The sequence below is a fragment of the Sus scrofa genome, chromosome 5 (genome assembly GCF_054392235.1).
Source record: "Sus scrofa isolate SSC_HxYL_T2T_F1_AM1 chromosome 5, Sscrofa_HxYL_maternal_Yorkshire_Landrace_v2.0, whole genome shotgun sequence".
NCBI classification, from domain to species: Eukaryota; Metazoa; Chordata; class Mammalia; order Artiodactyla; family Suidae; genus Sus; species Sus scrofa.
In genome coordinates, this window is record NC_139387.1 from 79,355,067 (window position 1) to 79,374,614 (window position 19,548).

At 35.2% G+C, this 19,548-nt stretch overlaps 1 protein-coding gene across 4 annotated transcripts in view; it reads left to right on the forward strand.

The window, feature by feature from the left end:
• Positions 1–19,548, forward strand: part of CNTN1 (contactin 1) — a 327,378-nt gene that overhangs the window by 161,518 nt on the left and 146,312 nt on the right. For all 4 annotated transcript variants that reach the window (XM_003355617.6, XM_013997945.3, XM_021092536.2 and 1 more), the window contains one exon: positions 18,124–18,259. In XM_003355617.6, coding sequence (XP_003355665.3) covers positions 18,199–18,259 — 61 coding nt within the window. In that variant the 5' untranslated portion in view covers positions 18,124–18,198. The remainder of the gene's footprint in view (positions 1–18,123; positions 18,260–19,548) is intronic.

Below are 19,548 nucleotides of genomic sequence, written 5' to 3' on the forward strand. Positions count from 1 at the left end.
AACACAGCCATGGGCTTATCCTTTAGGGACTTTACATCTAATCCCATGGTTTTAACATGGTATCAATCTATCAAATGTCGTGTGTGGGTTTACAATATTTAGAGGAGATATTACATAGCTTCCATTAGATAATCAAAAGAATTTTTTGACCATAAGAGGTTAAGAACCATTAATTCTAATTCATAGCAATAAGTTGTAGCCTTTTTATATCCTGATTAATGTTACTTCATGGAGATTAAATGTTCTTATTCTCTATTATAGACTTTTCAAATGTGAAAGCAACTGTGATAGTGCTATTAGTTTCCTAAAATGTATATATATATTAAAAAGTCATCCACATTCTATAAATCAGTTACTAATTTTCCATAGAACTATGGTAAAATAACCTACACAGGACTCTAAAAATAACCTGAAAAGGACTCTTTATGGATACATTAGTTTAAATGTAAAAACAAACAAACAAATAAAAAAAACCCAGTATTTTGAGTGTTAAAAAACACTAATGAAAACATAATTTATTTGTAGTCACTGATTGGTCACTTAAGTTTTCTAAGAAACACAATTGGGGTGTGATTTGCAATTATAACTTATGATTCCAAACTCTGAGATTTTAAAGAAACATATCTAATACAATAAAAATAAAAAGCAAACAAATAGACTGGTATGTATGCTTTTTTTCATATTTCTATTGCTGAAACAGAAAAGATATAAAGCATTTTCTCAAATTAAATAGGCCGATTCATAGGGAAGGGAGCAGGGTTTTCCCAAGGTTTGGTAGAGTGATTATATGGGCACTTTATCATTCTAATAAACAGAGTAAGAAGTGCACAGATTGAGTGGCTCTTCACAAAAAAGGCCCAACCCTGTGAGAGAGGCATCAGAGGAGAGATCACTTTCCTGGATTTAGCAGCTAGGAAAAAACACTTATGAGAGGGAATTGAATGAGGACAAAGAGTAAGCCTCTCTTCCCTGACCCTATCTCAGTTCACTCCACAATATTATGCCAGTGGGCCAGCAGATATTCACTTCATGGGGCCAGTGATTTGAAATTTCTTTACAGTATTTTGACTGGAGCTGTAAAAATGAAAGCATTTAGAAATTCCATCCCAGGTTATTCTCTGTAAGGATTCAACCTTGACTTAGTAAATTCACTTCCTTTCTATCTATTTAATGTAGAGAGAGATTCATTCAGAGTTTGGTGAGAAGGAACTAGGCCTATATTAGAATCACTGCCCCTCATTAACTGAATTTTAAACCATAAAATAAAGTAGAAAACACAAAAATTGTGGATGTTAGGAGTGGTTTAAAAGAAAATTACTGAGACAGTTGAACATGGCAATAAAGTTAAATGTGATTAAAGAAAGGAAAAGGACAAATGGTATGTCATTACTTTTCAGTCTCTTCAGTCTGTCCTTTCAGGTGTTGTGCAAATATTAGTTAATTATGATTTTTTAGTTCAGTACAGTACTCTCAAGGCATTTGCTAATTTACACATGCAGAGATTTTTAAAAATATATTTATTAAGCACTTCTTGTTAATTAAACATTATGGTAGCTTCTATGAGTTTCATAGTTTGTATTTTATATTTACGTCAGTTATCTATTTTGAGTTTATTTTTGTGGAGTATATAGAGTTTGTCTCTTTTGCATGTGGATGCCCTGTTGTTTGTTGAAAAGATTATCTTTGTTCCACTGTATTGCTCCACTTTCCTCCACTGCATTAGGTCCTTGGTCAAAGTTGTCTATATTTATATTGATTTATTTCTGGTCTCTCTATTCTGGTCTACTCATCTCTTTTTTTTTTTTTAGCCACTATCACAGTTATTTGATTACTATTGCTATATAGTAGGTCTTAAAGTTGGATAGTGTTAGTTGTCTGACTTTATTTTTCTCCTTCAATATCGTGTTGGCTAATATAGGTCTTTTGCTTCTCCATATAAACTTCAGAATTAGCTTGTCAGTCCACAACATAACATAAAATAACTTGCTGGGATTTTGATTGGGATTGTCTTGAATCTATAGATCAAGTTGGGAAGAACTGACATCTTGACAGTGTTGACTCTTCTTCCCTATCTTTTCATCTTTGCATGACAATTTTCTAAAATATTTGTTCAAGGAAAGAATAAATGGAACTCCTCCATACCACAGCCATATCTCAAGAGTTTGTCTTCCTTCTTAGCTTAGCACTAGCCAAATAACCAGCTGGCTATTAAGGTTAAAGAAAGATCTATCACTGACAAGTTGTATCTTTGCATCAGGCCTGTCTGAAGGTGAAAGATATATATAGGTTAGATGTAATTAGCAGAAGGTGGGAGAAAGAATAGAACCACTGTGTAGCAGAGATTATCTCAGGTTGGAAATCAGTGTGATTACATATACTGTGAAAGATGTGCTCAGTGGAGTTTTTCAGCTTTATAAAATAATATGTATGTTCCAGATGAGTCAGGGTGTTTCTCATTCTTAGCAAAATGTTGTATACCAACTAAGAATTTTTTCCTGTGAAAGGCTATATTGAGTATTGACCTCTATTCAAACGAACATATTAATTGCAGAAGAAAACATGCCATCCTTCCCAAAGAAGAAAACACACAGACAGGAGGTGACAGAACCATAACTAAATAATCGTTATTATTGGCATTTTTAAGGAAGCCCTGGGGATGAGTACCTATGATAATCAACCAGCCTTCTGTGTATATGTCAAGAATGACATCTGACTTTGTTAAGATATTTTTCTTTGAAATGTTGGTAATTTGTCTGACATAGCTTATTTGATAATTGTATGCTCATCATTTCTTAAATGGTAGTCCACTTCTCCAAGGGCAATAAATTTGCAGTCTAATATTTTGTAACTTTTTAACTGACCTGTCTGTGAGGCAACTTGCCAACATCTCATTATATGATGTATTTTAAAAGAAATATAAAGGGCAACTCATGGTATATTTTATTTCTGCTGGAATGCTGAGAGGTTCAGTTCAGCAGCACATTAGTCATTACAAATATCCTTTCCTAGAAATTCAAAACATTCACCAAAACAAATGGAGCAAAAATGAAAACAGGAGTTCCTGTAATGGCTCAGTGGTAACAAACCCAACTAGTAACTATGAGAATGCAAGTTTAATCCCTGACCTTGCTCAGTGGGTTAAGGATCCATAGTGGCCACAAGCTGTTGCGTAGGTTGCAGATGCAACTGGAATTGGGCATTGCTCTGGCTGTGGTCCAAGTTTGAAACTGCAACTCCGATTTGACCCCAGCCCCAGGAAATTCCATATGCTGCAGATGTGGCCCTCAAAAGAAAAAAAAAGAATAAAAATCCTTGAGTAGCCATAATAAGCCTTACATTATACATTCAAAATTAGTTCACAAAAGTAAAAGGACATTTCTGCATTCTAAAACTTGTGAGATCTTTATTCAAAGAAATTGAAATTACACTACTGATATTCCTTAAATCTTCAAAACACCTAAGAAAATATTTTTATTAATATTTTAAAAAACCATCAGCAAGAACTTTGAACAAAACCCAAAATATTTCTTTTAAACTCAAAAAGAAAGTAAATAATTCTAGCAAAGGTACAACAAAGAGCTGCGGGGTTCCTGCCAATATACAGCTGTGCCTGTCTTCTTTTAATTTTTTAGTCAGTAAGCAGGCCTTGATTGGTGAAATATTAATCTTAGGTTTATATATCTGCTGTTTTATCTTCCTTTCACTTCTCCATTGCATTAAACAAATTGATTAGCAAGTTCTACCTATTACTGAACTTCAAAAATATCATCTCTAGCAGATCACTTCCAGATATCTATTCCCCACCCCTATCTTGCCTCCAAATTCTGGTCTCATATATTCAGATGCTCACTTGGTATCACTACTTGGATGTCTAATGGGAAACTCAAAGCTAACATGTTCAAAAGTAAATTATTGGTCAACTCACTTTACCACCAAAATCCTACCTCCCCTTTGCCAAACAACAGCATCTTCCACTCCTATGGGCAAGTCAGAAGATAAGGACTCATCTTTGAACCCCTTCCTTTTGCTCACCTTCTACTTCCAATCAGTGTTTATTTCTCACAGGTTCATACTTGAAGCTAAGGACCATGTATTTTGGGTCTGTTAAATCTCTGGAATCTAGGCCAGTGTATACAACATACATTTAAATATTTTTAAACAAATAAAATTGCATATATCATAGTTTCTCCCTTTGCTGAGTTAACCACTGATTTTACCTACTGACATTGCAAATTGTATTGGCAATTGCACTGCATTAGAGAAGTCATTAGATCTTGGAAGAGAAATGGCATTGTATTGTTCCTGCCAATTGAAGAAATGCATGGAATTACCCTCAAGTCAGGGTTGGCTGTTGAACAGTGATTCTTGTGCTTTAAGGGTTCTAAATGAAGGCAGCTTCATAGCCATGCACAACTGTGGTGCTTTTTCTTTTAGTTATCATCTTTCTTCTGTGACATTTAAAGCTCATGTGGCATTACACACACACACACAGTTGCAGTGCATACACATATATTTATTAATCACCTCTGTATAAAGTATTTAAGACTCAATCAGAATATGAAGATATTTTTAAGGTATGTTCTTCTACCTAACTTCTAACCTAGTTCGGAATGATGAAAAATCAACACAGATGTCTCCTATACATTTTTCAAATAATTCTCACAATTACATATAATAATAATTCCCCTTTTGACAGATGCTGAAATAACCTGCCCCAAAGAAACTAGCTGTATGATGGAGTTAAGACTTTGTCCAGACTCTTGTCTTTCCATCTCTTCTGATGATCCAAAAATCTAAAATACTGTGAACATATGTACAGATTTTCCCAGGACAGTTTCATAGTCAGATACTCTGCTCTACTTATCTTCAAAAACTATCAAGACCGATCAGAAATACTTTTTTTTCTCAACCTCTTAAATTATCTTATCAAGTTAACCTGTATTCAGTTGGAAGTGGCCTTCTTTTGGAAGACAAGAACATAATAACAAGGTATCAGTGAGTGCGTCAAACAACTGCTCCAAACTTTCGACAAGGGAGAGTATCTCATAGGAGAATGTTGTCAGAGGACAGCTTTTCTTATAAAGATAAACCTTGATCTAGGCCTTGAAATATAGGAGAATTTTTGTTTTCTCATCCATTAACTGAGGTTAATAGTAGTAACTACGTTATTGGTTCATGTGAAGATTACTTGAGTTAATAGTTAAGCGTCTAGAATACAGCCTGGCTTATAAAATGAGAGGTGATAGAGTGTGGAAATCTTAACTACTAAGCTAAGAACTTATAATCATTTTATTTCTCTAACAGTTTAATATGTAGCACATACAGTAGATACTCAATAGATATTCACTGAGTACATTATGAAGTGATGGTGTATCACTGATAAATTTTGAGGCAGAGAGTATAAGTTAAATTTTCTAAAGATCAAATTTAATTTTATATTATTCACTAAGTTGCAGATATTTGTATGCATGTTCATTGAAATAATAAATGCATAGGCAGAAGTTCCTCTTGGTAGCAGGCATTAAAGGGAGATCCATTGAGATTGCTTTAATCCTTGTGCCTTAACTATACTCAAAGCTTCTGAATTTTGGAATTTGCCTCTCTGTTTCCAACTCGGGCCTCAGTAGGGCCTTTCACATGATAGGTACCCAGTTAGTACCCATTGATAAGTTTGATAAGACTTGGGTTTGGTCAAAGAAATGATTACTTACATTAAAAGAGACTAAAATTATTTTCAGAAGTTAAAGATCCCTTTCTTTTAAATTTCATTTTTTTAAATAATCTATATCTTTGTTCTGTAGTTTAGTATAAATGAAGGGATATCCACTCTAGTTTTACTAACAATTTAATTAATAAAAGCAGAGATAAAGCTCTCTGTACAATCCAACACCATGTTGTCCCTATAAATCTGAAAACTTGATGCTGTGAGGGCATCAGGATTCAGGGGTTAGGAAGTGACAGCAATATCTGTTACGGTCATGGAGTACTGAAAAGGAGCCTGAAGAATAAAGCACTTAGGATTAAATATTACAATGGTATTTTCATCAACCAAAGCACTTAGGATTAAATATTAGGATGATATTTTCTTGCAAAACAAATTAGCAATGGAAATTTATTCACAGCCTCTGGAAGAAACCAAAAATTCGACACATGACATTTAAGGTCCCATAATTTGAGAATAATTTTCTCCCCACTTATCTTTCTTAAATTCTCCCATAAATGTAGGTTCTGGCCATATCAAATGCCTCAAAGTTCTCTGAATTTCATATTTACTTTCCCACTTTATGCTCTTACTATTGATACCTCCTCTGGCTTGCTTGTATTTGAGAGTCAAATATAGATCAGGGCTTTGCTTTTAGTAATAGTTCAATAAATTTATTCAACAGATGTTGGAGTTCCATGGTGGTACAGCAGATTAAGGTTCTGGCATTGTCACTGCAGCATCTTGGGTTGATGCCCTGACACAGGTTCAATCCCTGGTCTGGGAACTTTCACGTGCCCTGAGCACAGCATGTGAAACAAAAAACAAAAAATCAAACCAGATGTCGAAATGAGTATTTTCATGTGCTTGTTGCCCATCTGTGTATCTCCCTTGGAGAAATGTCTATTCAGGTTAACATCATTGATTATTAGAGAAATGCAAATCAAAACTACCATGAGGTATCACTTCATACCAGTCAGAATGGCCATCATTAATAAGTCCACAAATAACAAGTGCCAGAGGGGGTGTGGAGAAAAAGGAACCCTCCTACACATGTTGGTGGGAATGTAAGCTGGTATAGCCACTATGGGGAACAGTATGGAGGTACCTTAGAAATGTATACGTAGAACTACCATATGATCCAGCAATACCACTCTTGGGCATATATCCAGACAAAACCTTCCTATAAAAAGACACATGCACCTGCATGTTCATTGCAGCTCTATTCACAATAGCCAAGACGTGGAAACAACCCAAATGTCCATCAACAGACGATTGGATTAGGAAGATGTGGTATATATACACAATGGAATACTACTCAGCCATAAAAAGAACAGAGATGGAAGAAGAGATTCTCATACTGGGTGAAATACATCAGAAAGAGAAAGACAAATACCATATCAAAGCATTCATATCTGGTATCTAATATACAGCGCATATGAAACTTTCCACAGAAAAGAAAATCATGGATTTGTAACAACTTGTGGTTGCCTGGGGTGAGGGGGAGGGAGTGGGAGGGAGTGGGAGGGTTTGGGAACTTGGGGTTAACAGATGCAAACTATTGCTTTTGGAATGGATTAACAATGAGATCCTGTGTAGCACTGACAACTATGTCTAGATACTTACAACGGAGCACGACAATGGGAGAAAAAATTATGTACACATATATGTGTAACTGGGTCCCCATGCTGTACAGTGGGAAGAATAACTGCGTTGGGGGAAATCACAATAAAAAATGAATATTTTCAATGTATAATATATTTTATCAGGTTAATATAAGGTATAAACCAGCTATAATGGAAAAAAATCATTTAAAAAATACAAGGTATAGAAAAAGGAATAGTATCATCTTTTATTGGAGTGTTTAAACTAGAAAGTCCCCCAGTGATTTAGCAAAACTTCTGCTGCTATGAAAAGTTTCAATTTGTTAGTACCTTCATAAATATTATGAAAAAATGCATGAATAATTTAAAAATCACTATCAAGGAGTTCCCGCCAAGGCTCAGTGGTGATGAATCAGACTAGTATGCATGAGGATGCGGGTTTGATCCCTCGCCTTGCTCAGTGTGTTAAGGATCCAGGGGTTCTGTGAGCCATGGTGTAGGTCGCAGATGGGGCTCTGATCTGGATCCTATGTTGCTGTGGCCGTGGCGTAGGCTGGCACGGCTACAGCTCTGATTCAACCCCTAGACTGGGAACCTCCATATGCCATGAGTGCAGCCCGAAAAAGGCAAAAATAAATAAATAAATAAATAAACAAATAAACAAATAAATAAATAAATAAATCACCATCCAGCTACCTTTATATGATTGTTTTATTTTATACCTCTTAAAGAAAATGACATCCTTTCTTGGTCTTTGAATAGCAAGCAGTGAAAAACAGTGTCTGATTAAATTGCACAAATGTTCAATGACATTCTCTTATGTGTTTCAAAGATAAATACTTACTGAATTGTTTTAATTGAATTGAAGTGCTTTTAAAAATGATTCTCTTACACTGTTTCTTTTTTTTTCTTTTTTTTTTTTTTTTTTTTTTTTTTTTCTCTTACGCTGTTTCTAAATTGTCTGGGTTGGAATCAGTCATCCATTTAAGTGTTGATATAATGGCAAGAGTCAGTGACTCTTCCCTGTTATTTAAAATAGAATGTCAAAGGTTACGTCTCGCTCTGTTAGGAGATCTATGCCTACTCTCTTAACCTAAATAACAACTAATAGGAACTACAAGATCATCAGCTTCATTCTGCAATCATGGGTGGGTCACTTGTCAGAAAACAGTATGAAATTCTGTGTACCTTTGAATTGATGAAGTAGAATAAAGGCCTGCACTTTTACATATAGGTCATGCATATGGATATTGTATAGTTAAGAGCAGTCGCTCACCTCATGGGCCTTTGTAGCTCCATTAGGGAGAAGGGCTTAGAATAGAGCCTCAGAAAGAAGAATGGCAGCAGCAACTAAAGCCTCATTATTAGACACGGCCATTTCTACAGAGGAATAAAGCCATGCAACAGAAAGATTAGAGCCCAGGAAGTCTTTAAACTTCTCAGTATCAATTGGGTGAGTGTTTCAACCTGACACCTTTTTCTCCCACAGGTATCATCCTTTTGTATGTGTGTGGGAAAGCAAAAGGAAAAGAGGTTTGAAAGTTCTGTCTTGCTGACATGGGGATTTTTTTCTGCTGTCAAAGACTTATTAAACCCTTTTTAGATATGATTCACAGGAAAAGTGTTACAGAGCACCTGTCTTTGTAGTAGTCCAACTGTTTCAGATCAGTTCGAACTGCAGTTAGGCAACAAAGGAAGATAATAGAACGTTTGGTCATGTCATTATAGCCCAACAAGAGAGTCTCATTTAAAAGTAGGAAGCTGTAGCACTGGGAACTCTGTCTAGTCACTTATGATGGAGTATGATAATGCGAGAAAAAAGAATGTATACATGTATGTGTAATTGGGTCCCCATGCTGTACAGTAGAAAATTTACAGGACATTGTAAACCAGCTATAATGGAAAAAAATAAAAATCATTATACAAAAAAATAATAAAATTAAATTAAAAAGTAAACTTAAAAAAAAAGTAGGAAGCATCCTAGGTATTTGTCAAAGCAGTATTTCAAAACACCTTGTTCATTATGATAAAGTAAATCAGATGGAGATGGAGAGGATATTTAATTTTCACCCAGACTAAAAACCATAACAAAGTGTACTACAGACATAATTTTAAGAGGTAGGTTATTAAATGTTATGTATCTTCTGATTTTTTGAGTGCACTGGCTAAAGGTGCCATCTAATGAGTTCAAACACATTTGCATGTTCTCTGTGAGTGGTGGAAATATTCCAATGTTCACTTAACACATTTACTACAATAGTTCTTGAACTTTAGTTATGCCTACAAATTACCTGGGAAGCTTGATTAAAAATGCAGATACCTCAGATACCCTGAGGTTTATGTCTGAGCTGGTTTAAATTTTTTTTTTTTTTTTCATTTTAGGGGCTCATCTACAGGATGTGGAAGTTCCTGGGCTAGGGGTCAAATCAGAGCTGGAACTGCAGGCCTACTTCATAGCCATAGCAACACTGGATCTAAGCTGCATCTATGACCTAAGCTACAGTTTGTAGCAACACCAGATCCTTAACCCACTGAGTGAGGCCAGGGATAAAACCCATATTCCCATGGACACTGTGTTGGGTTCTTAACTTGCTAAGCCCATGGGAACTCCTGAGCTGGTTTAATTTTAAGTGTGCACAGTCTCCTTGGCAATGGCAGTCTTCACTCCTAATGGAGAGCAACACTAGTGCAAGAGGGGCCGGAGGCAATGCTTTCTAGGGGCTGGGGTGCACTCTGGGGTGGTCACAGGAAGTTGGTCAGAATCTCACGCAATTTTCAATTTACAGCCTCTGCGTTGTTCCTTGCAGTAAGCCAGCATGTGCATGCACCCTTCACAACAAAGGCCTCAGTTTCTCACTGACCTTTAGTAGCTCCCACTGGTTACTGGGCTCCGACCCCAGGGCTAGGGTGCCTTGCATATGACTCAATACCCAGGGGGGATCCTTGAGTCTGTGATATCCCCCTACTTTCTCTGTCCCCTGCTAAGGGCTTGTATCTTGACCCAGTTGCTTCTCTTCCCTTTCTACCTGATTCCACATGGATCCGTCTTTAAAGCTTTGGTTGTAGAAGAGCCTTTCTGCCAATCTCCAGGTTATTTTCAGTAAGAGTTGCTCCACATGTAGATGTATTTTTGGTGTGTTCGTGGGAGGAGGTCAGCCCAGCATCCTACTCTGTCATCTTGATCTTCCTCATAAACAGATTCTTATTAATACACTGATAGGAAAGAGGTTGAGTGAAATCTCATACATGTGTGTTTGAGTTTTAAATCTTGTTTGACAAAACAGCCTCTCCTTTGTTCCTTGACTAAATCAATAATTTTTGGAATTACAAATAATCAAGAAATCATATTGCCTGATTTGCTTATTACTATTTCTATTTTTCCATTAGCATCTGAATTTTTAAATTTTAAGCAAAATAATTGTGTAGGATGGACACCATGGCAGTTCCATTGAAGAGATAGTTTAGAATCAGCAGGGCCTTTTTGCATTTTCTCAAATTTCAAGCTATATCTAACCACACATACAGACATTCCTGAAATGTGGGACCGAAAGTCTGTAGGACTTTCTGTCTATCCTACCACATAAAATTAATAGTTTCCTGAAACTACCCCAACAAATCAGCATGGCTACATCCGTTGTAATCTTGCATGACATCATGGGCTTAAACTAGGTTGCGAGAAATAATGTGCTATAAATATCACAGAGTTCCGTTGTTTTTAAGTCTCCCTCCATGCGTTATATATTTTAGAAATAAACAAGTAATTAATTTAATCATAAATCCAGTTATCTAAAAATATGAGCATTCGGTTGTTCTGTAAAATGAAGGGGGTGCTGTCAGCACTCAATTAATATCCATAGCTTCAAACAGCCTTCAGATTGTTTTCCCTCAGAAGTTTCCAAGTCATTATATTTCACAATCTGATGATGTTATATTTATTGAAATGTTTTGAAATGTATTATTGTTCCTTCTTATACATACACTTCACACATAATCAAATGGCAATCTGTTTCATCAGGTAAGGCAGTCACAATCTAAAAACCATCATACTCTACCTGTTCATTGAGCAGTGTATAACTCTATTCTGGAAAAGAAAGAGAATTCTGTTTATATTCATTTTCAGAAAACACAGTGTTTTCCTTGGATGTTTACTGTCATCCTTGGCTTAGAAGAGGACATTCTTCAGAAAACTTTACTAAATATATTTAATTGTATCAGTAATCTGCTAAAACACTGTTAATGACTTTGCAGAAAGACTGTAAAACTGAGACAATAATAATTTGATGATGGAGTTTAGAGAGGTCAGTGTGAGGCTGGAGAAGACCATCTAAGTTATGTAATTATGTAGCTAGAGGGAGTTGTGTCTCCTGTATTTAAAGTATTTTTAATAACCTGAAAATTAATGGGAACAGAACAATATTGATATGAAAGTGCTTAATGTATAGTGTATATATAGTATCCTCTAAGGATTTTAATTTGTAAATACCAAATATCCCTTTTCTAAAGGATTGAGATTTTTAAAAATTCAAATCTAATTTTATTTGTTAATTTCACTTTAATGTTCACCTTAATGTTTTGGCTTCTCTTAGGCATATATGTCAAAAGGCTTTTACTTACACACATACACATCCATATGGATACATAATTTCATCCTCCAAAAAAAATTCTGAAGAATGAACTTGGATTTCCATTGTATAGATTGGATCATTGACACCTCAGGAAGATTAAGTGATTTGTGCAACAGAGGGAGAATTTCAGATTGAGTCTAATTGAGGCCAAAAGATGCCCTGGTTTTAAAATGTCGAGTAAGAGACATCGATGTCTTTTCACTTAAGACAATCTGTGCTCAACACCAGCAAGATTCCTCTATTTTCTGGAAACAGAACTTTATAGCAATTTCTCCTCAGAACCAGCGCAGAGTGATGAATGCCATAAGTAAAATTATAGGGTACATCTTCTTTTTAATAGCCTTTCTTGAGCTTTGTTCAAGATAAGTCAGGATAGATTCCTGATATCTCCCCAAAACCGTTTTTTTTTTTCTTTCTAAAATAGAGATGAGACCATTTGCTAATATATATTAGTATTTTATCGATATTTTTAAGATTTTTTCTCTCTCAATGTGAATGTTTGTATAAGCATCAGTTCAATAAAATATTAGATTTATTGGTCTTAATGCTACAACTTTTCATTATATAGCAGTGCTAAATACTTTGTGAATAATTGTTAGTGGCTAAATGTTTGCTAATGTATTGTTGAAGCTTTTTGAATAATTTATATGGGCTATCCTATGACAGCAGAAAAATGCATCTATAGATAAGGACTATATTTCTCAAAGGAGAACCACAGCATTTTCTACAGTAAAGAGTGAGAGGATGCAGAAGGACAAGCATGGAAAGAAAGAAGGAGAACAAAGGAAGAGAATAGAGAATGTCACCCTTGTTGCTTTCTTACATTTTTAATTTTTTATTAAAGTATAGTTGATTTACAATGTTCCTTCAATTTCTGCTATACAGCAAAGTGATCCAGTCATACACACACACACACACACACACACACACACACACACACACACGTATTCTTTTTTTTTTCATACTATCTTCTATCATGTTCTAACCCAAGAGATTGGACATAATTCCCTGTGCTCTACAATAGGACCCCATTGCCTTATTATATATCTGCTGTTGTTTGAATATATGAGTAAGAGATTTAGTAAAGGATGCCATTGAAAAGAAGTTGAAGTCTTTGGAAGTTAATATGGTGCCAATCCATTTTAGGGAAGCATCAGTCACTAGATGCCTATAGAGCTGTGATGAACTGTGGGGTGAAGCATCCGTGGTACCTAGTGCAAGGCCTCGGCTGAGGGTAGGAGAAACTGGGGAACTAGCCAGCACAACATAGCCTGGGGACAGGCTTACATCCTCGGGTTCCAGGGTTATTGAGAAGAAAAATATCTACTCTAAGTGCACATCTTTGTCAGAGTTGTTTTCTGCCACTTCATTTGCTGCAACACTTTCTGGCCCATGGGGGCTGGGAGCTGGCTGTAGATTACTGAGTGCTATGTCCTCAAGGGAGAGTTAAGAAGAGCCTTTTCTTCTGCACTAACAAGCATGGGCTCAGCCATGCTGCCTGCCCCCTCTACTGCACTGCTGAGGGGATGGGACCAGGGTGTCACAAATGATAGGATAACTGGTGATGCAATAGAACACATCAGCAACAGAAAACAAATGTGTGAACGAGACATGAAAGATGCTTTTATACTCAAACAGCAAGAAACCCATTAAATAAAATAAAATACATGCTGCAAGGAAGATGACTCACTGTCCCATAGAAATGGGCAGTATTTGGGAGTAAAGGAAAGATAGTGTGATATGACACAGAGAGGCTCAAAATAATAAATAGTTTTCCTTTCTGATTAGAGTGAGCATATTCAAACTGGAAGACAGAGACTTCCAAAAATGTTCAATAAAGTGTCTATTAAAAATGCTTTAGGGAGTTCCCGTTGTGGCGCAGTGGTTAACGAATCCGACTAGGAACCATGAGGTTGAGGGTTCGGTCCCTGCCCTTGCTCAGTGGGTTAACGATCCGGCGTTGCCGTGAGCTGTGGTGTAGGTTGCAGACGCGGCTCGGATCCCGCGTTGCTGTGGCTCTGGCGTAGGCCGGTGGCTACAGCTCTGATTCAACCCCTAGCCTGGGAACCTCCACATGCCGCGGGAGCGGCCCAAGAAATATCAACAACAACAACAAAAGACAAAAGACAAAAAAATAATAATAATAAAAAATTTAAAAAAAAATGCTTTAAAATATTGCTACTTAGAATACCTTCTTCTAAGAGTGTATTTGTAAGCAGCAAAAATCCCTAACCAAGATCAAAGCTCCAGAAAGAGATACTCCTTATTACCTATCATCAGCATTCTATCCTTCTTTTAAGGAACTGGAGTTAAACTTTGTTATTATTTATTTATTTCTTCTTTTTAAGGCTGCACCTGTAACATGTAGAAGTTCAAATTGAGCTAGAGTTCAAATTGGAGCTGCACTGAGGCCTGTGCTGCAGCTTGTGGAATTATGGGATCCTTAACCTACTGAGCCAAGGGTCAAACTGCATCCTCAAAGAGATTACATCAGGTTCTTAACCTACTGAGCCACAATGGAAACTCCAGGAACTAGAGTTAAATTTTAATTTGTTTGTGGCAAGTGTTTTGGAATACAATTATGGACCAAGCATTAGAAGCATAATAACAAGCGACATGTTGTGGCCTCATGTAGCCTAATGGGCCTAGAGCTAGTAGAATAATAGTTAATATTTACTGAATAATTTCACAGTAAACATTCCACATGCACAATCATATGCAATACTTAACAATAGTCCCACGAAATGGACTTTTTTCATATTTTATGCGTGGAGAAAATTAGAGTTAAAGCTTGAATAATTTGCCCCAAGTTACAAGCTAAAAAATGGTTGAGCCAAACTTCAGACAAAGTCTGGCTGACTTCCCCTGCTCTCTTTTGACTCTGCCTTACCATATGTTCCCATGTACTGTGGATGTTAGCTAAGAAGGAAATGTAAAATAATATTCTCGACCTAGAAAATTCTTCTGTATGTTACTTTCAGTTTCCTGAAATCACTTGCTCTGTGTGGACACAGCTAATCTTCCTTTTCCTGTCCCCCTTCTTTCACAGAATCCCTGAAACATTATTGAGATAAACAGACAAAAGTCTCACATAATTGGGCAAAATTAATAATCTGAAGAATTCTCTCACAGTAATTGTCCTTTATTTTTACCTGATTATTTTTCTCTCTGGTCAGTACTGCATCCTCTCCACTCAATATGAAAACTGCAGCAGCCATCCTTCACTCTTGAGTATTTTATTATTTAGAGGCATTATTTAGAATTATTTAGAACTTAAATTCATTACATTTTACTAATTGATAAGCTAGAACTATTTAAAATCCAGTAATTAAAGCCACATTAAGCGGCACATGCTTTGTAATTTACAAACTATTTGCAAATATATTGTCTAAGTTAATCATTACACAAAGAATTATTAGATTGACACAACAGTTTTGGCCTAGTTTATATTTACCTTGCTACCTTCCACCTGATTAGAAGAACTCATCTTAATTAGCGTGCATAATTCAGTGAAAGGAATTAGAAAACACTAGGCCAAGGAAATGCTCAAATGTATTTTTTTTTTTGAGACAAACTTTAGAAGACATAACCAATATGTAAAGGTTTCAATAATTTTAATTTAGGTCTATATTTAAATATTAATGATATCAAAATAAAATCTAAAATCCTTCCAAAGATCATTTCATTGATTTTCCTGCCTCCTAAAGGAATTTTTCTTCATTCTTCACTTTTATTTATCTGTTTCTTTTTCTCCTTGATCAGTTCTGTTAGTAAAAGAAATTAAATTTGAAAGTTGAGACAGTACAATGTATACAGATACATAGTTCTCACCTTCTTACATATGTCCAAGAGAAATAAATTAGTCATAAATTAAGCTGGGCATTTTAAAATTATCTGTTGAATATTTTTCTTCTTACAAAAACATTTCAAATATTTCCTATTCCTAAGTTGACCCATTTTCTCTGTTTTCTCTAAGAATTCAACTCAATTTTTTTCTAGAAATAAACAGTTTTTCATTGTAAAATAACCATCAAAAAGGAAAAAATATGTTTGTCCTGATCCCTGTAGTACCACAAAATATTCTTACCAGTCTTTGCAAATGCTAGGATTCTGGCAAATTTGGGGAGGGGGGGCAGTGGCTATTTATGGTCTTAAAATCCATCACAATTAAAAAATTAATTAGTATCTTTACATGACATCATGATGCAGGAAATCAGAACAGTTTTATTTTTGCTCTTTCATATAATATTTAAATATACATATATTAAACATTGTTATATTAAGTATTTTCCCATCAAACTTGCTTTTATGCTCTATTTTAATTTATATTTTCCATCCAACCCTATGTCATGAGATTTTTCTATCTTATTACATACATTTTCTTTGAAAACATGATTAAAAGTCTTTTCAAATCGAAGGGCCTATTGTGTCCCACTTGAAGAAGTCTGTTTCTAATACCCTGGAACAAGAGAAAATCTATTATACCTCTACCATAGTGCCCTGCCTGCCATCATCAGATTATTCCCATTGTGATGTATTTGACAATATTTTAATTAAAATGATTAACATGTTTTCAATTTATTAAGCTATTAAGCATATGGACCCACAACTCTGTTCTCCATGTCTGTGAGCCTATTCCTGTTCTGTAGATAGAACAAGATGAAAGATAACATGAGAAAAAGGATGTATGTATATATGCATGACTGGGTTACTTTGCTGTAAACTAAAAATTGATGCAATATTGTAAATCAAGTATACTTTAATAAAAAAATTTGAAAATTTGTAAGCAATACTATATAATACTATAGTATATAGTGCTATATACTATATCATATCACTTATACATAGACTCTAACTACAAACACAAACAAATGTATATGCAAAACAGAAACAGATATAGAAAACTATTGGTTACCAAAGGGCAGAGGAAGGGGGGAGGGACAAATTGGAAGTTTAGGATTAAGAGATACAAACTATTAAGTATGAAATGGATATGCAACAAGGATAAATTGTGTAGCACAGGGAATTATAGCCATTATCTTCTAAAAACTTTTAATGGTATATAATCCATAAAAATACTGAATCGCTACCCTGTACACCTGAAACTAATATACTATTGGTAAATCAACTATACTTCAATTGAAAAAATAAATAAAAAATAACATATGTATCCAAACAACTGTCTCATTGCACTGACTTGTGTACACAAAAGCATTCCTATTGATCTGTGAATGTCTTAAGGGCACGCTGACTACAGCTTTCTTTTTTGATTCCTTTATCTGTATGCTTGGTCACAGAGGGGTCTGCCACAAAGATGATGAAGCTTAAGTCGTGGGGCCACTCACTCACATAAGGCTATTCGACGGCCCTGAAACTTCACCAGTGTATTCATCTGGTCCTAAGTTTTTTCAAAATGTGTTGAAGCAAGATATATATATTATTTAGACTACCACAAGTTTTTGAGCTTTGTTTATGTTAGTAATTTTGTCTTCTTGTCTTTAAAGGTAATTCTCTAAATTTTAAAGATTTGGACATAGAAAACCTACATTGCCCCTAGCTGACGTATAAGGATCAATTACATACTTTTTGTTGAATGAGTGAAAGAAGTGAAGGAGGGGAAAGGGAACTAATGTATCATTAATTAATGTATTTCAACATTAAAATTAGCATTTCTTGCAAAATTTTTCCACAAGCCACCAACAGGCAATGCTAACAGATAACACCTGCAATAGCGTCTATGCATTTACAAAGCTCTTATACAAACATATCATTCACTAAATCTTTGTACCAGCCCTTCAAATAATTTAACCTTCAATTAAAATAATTTACATTAAAATGTTCACAACTGTGCTATTTGTAAAAAAGATATTATTATACTCAGTTATTAAAAAGTTAAAAACTAAAACATACCGACTGAGTGGCTTTCTTATGTCTCTTAACAAGGTCAATACTGGGAGGCAAATGAAACCCTGATACAAATCTACTCTTTTCATTACAACATAGTGTTTACAAATGTATTTAAATAAACTAAAACTTATTCTACAAATAAGATATATAGAATAAAACAGAATTGTTAATATTGTTGACCCCAAATGATGAACATTTTCCCTTTTTTTTCTCCTCTCCCCTTCCCTCGCCTCCCCCATCTTTCCCTCCCATCTCTCTTCTCTTCATGTCTCTTCCCTTTCTGCAGGTGTTTAATATTATCCAACTGCCATAAAGCTAAAACTGTTTTTGAAAATTGAACCTAACTTCTACTGAACACAAGATGAAAATGTGGTTGCTGGTCAGTCACCTTGTGATAATATCTTTTACAACCTGTTTATCTGGTAAGAAACTTTCTTTGCATAATCTCCATAAATTATGTCAGTGGACTCGATATGCTGTTCCCCGCATTGAATCTGGTGTTTGAAGTTAGAATTAATATTTGCTTTTAACACTTGACTCAAACAAGTAAATTCATACACATTAAGATTGACCCTTTTTTCTTTTCATTTTTATTTTCAATACAAATTTCACAAGGTTTAGTCAATCAGTCTTATTTAATGATGTGCTGGTAAATGTTTAAAATCTGGATCTCTGTGAGGGGGAAAAAAAATTCCTGCTGTTTAGTATTTGCCAATTCCTGGAGAGTAAATCTTCCTGCTATTGTCAGTCTCCCCTTGAAATCATGTAATGATGGTGGTGGAAAATGTATGCAGCAGCTCAGCAATATAAATGTGTTCACTATATAGATATAATAGACTTCATGTTAGTAGCATGAGTAAAAGTAATACATAGTAAAATAATTAGAAAACAGTGTGTTTCAAGCTTTTGTTACCTTTTTTCTTAATTTATATATTTGTAAGTTAATGTAATTTAATTTTTATTGTGGTCTGGTCAATCATGAAAATAATTCAAATATAATCTGTACTGTATTTAGGGACATTAAAAATAACAAAGCAGTTTTAAGAATGCTGTGGTTTTAGTACAAATGCTAAACTATTTCTATCTCTCAAAGATATGTGAAAGATTCAGAAATATTTTCTACAAACAGCATGGTTGCTTGTAGAAGCAGCATAGTTATCTGAAGCAGCATTTCGTTTTGTTTTGTTTTGTTTTGTCTTTTTAGGGCTGCACTCACATCACATGGAGGTTCCCAGGCTAGGGGTCTAATCGGAGCTGTAGCTGCCGGCCTATGCCAGAGCCACAGAAACACTGCCACCTACACCACAGCTCAGGGCAACACTGTATCCTTAACCCACTGAGCAAGGCTAGGGATCAAACCCACGTCCTCATGGATACAGTCAGGTTCATTACTGCTGAGCCACAATGGGAACTCCATGAAGCAACATGTTTTTTAACAATCAATTTTCTGTTGCCTTTGTCTCAGTTACCTTAACTCAGTACTTGTTGAGTTGCTATTAAGTTCAAGACATAGATGGATTTCAGTCCTCATTGATCGCTTTAATGGTGAACTTGATGGGCATCCTGTAGTATTTTGTTATGTATTATTAAGGAAATAAAAAAAGCTATTTTATTTTGGGGAGTAATTTTTATTATACTAACTGCAGAATCAAAAAATATAATGTTATCAGTTCTTAGAATTTTAATGATATTAATATAACCACAGAAACTT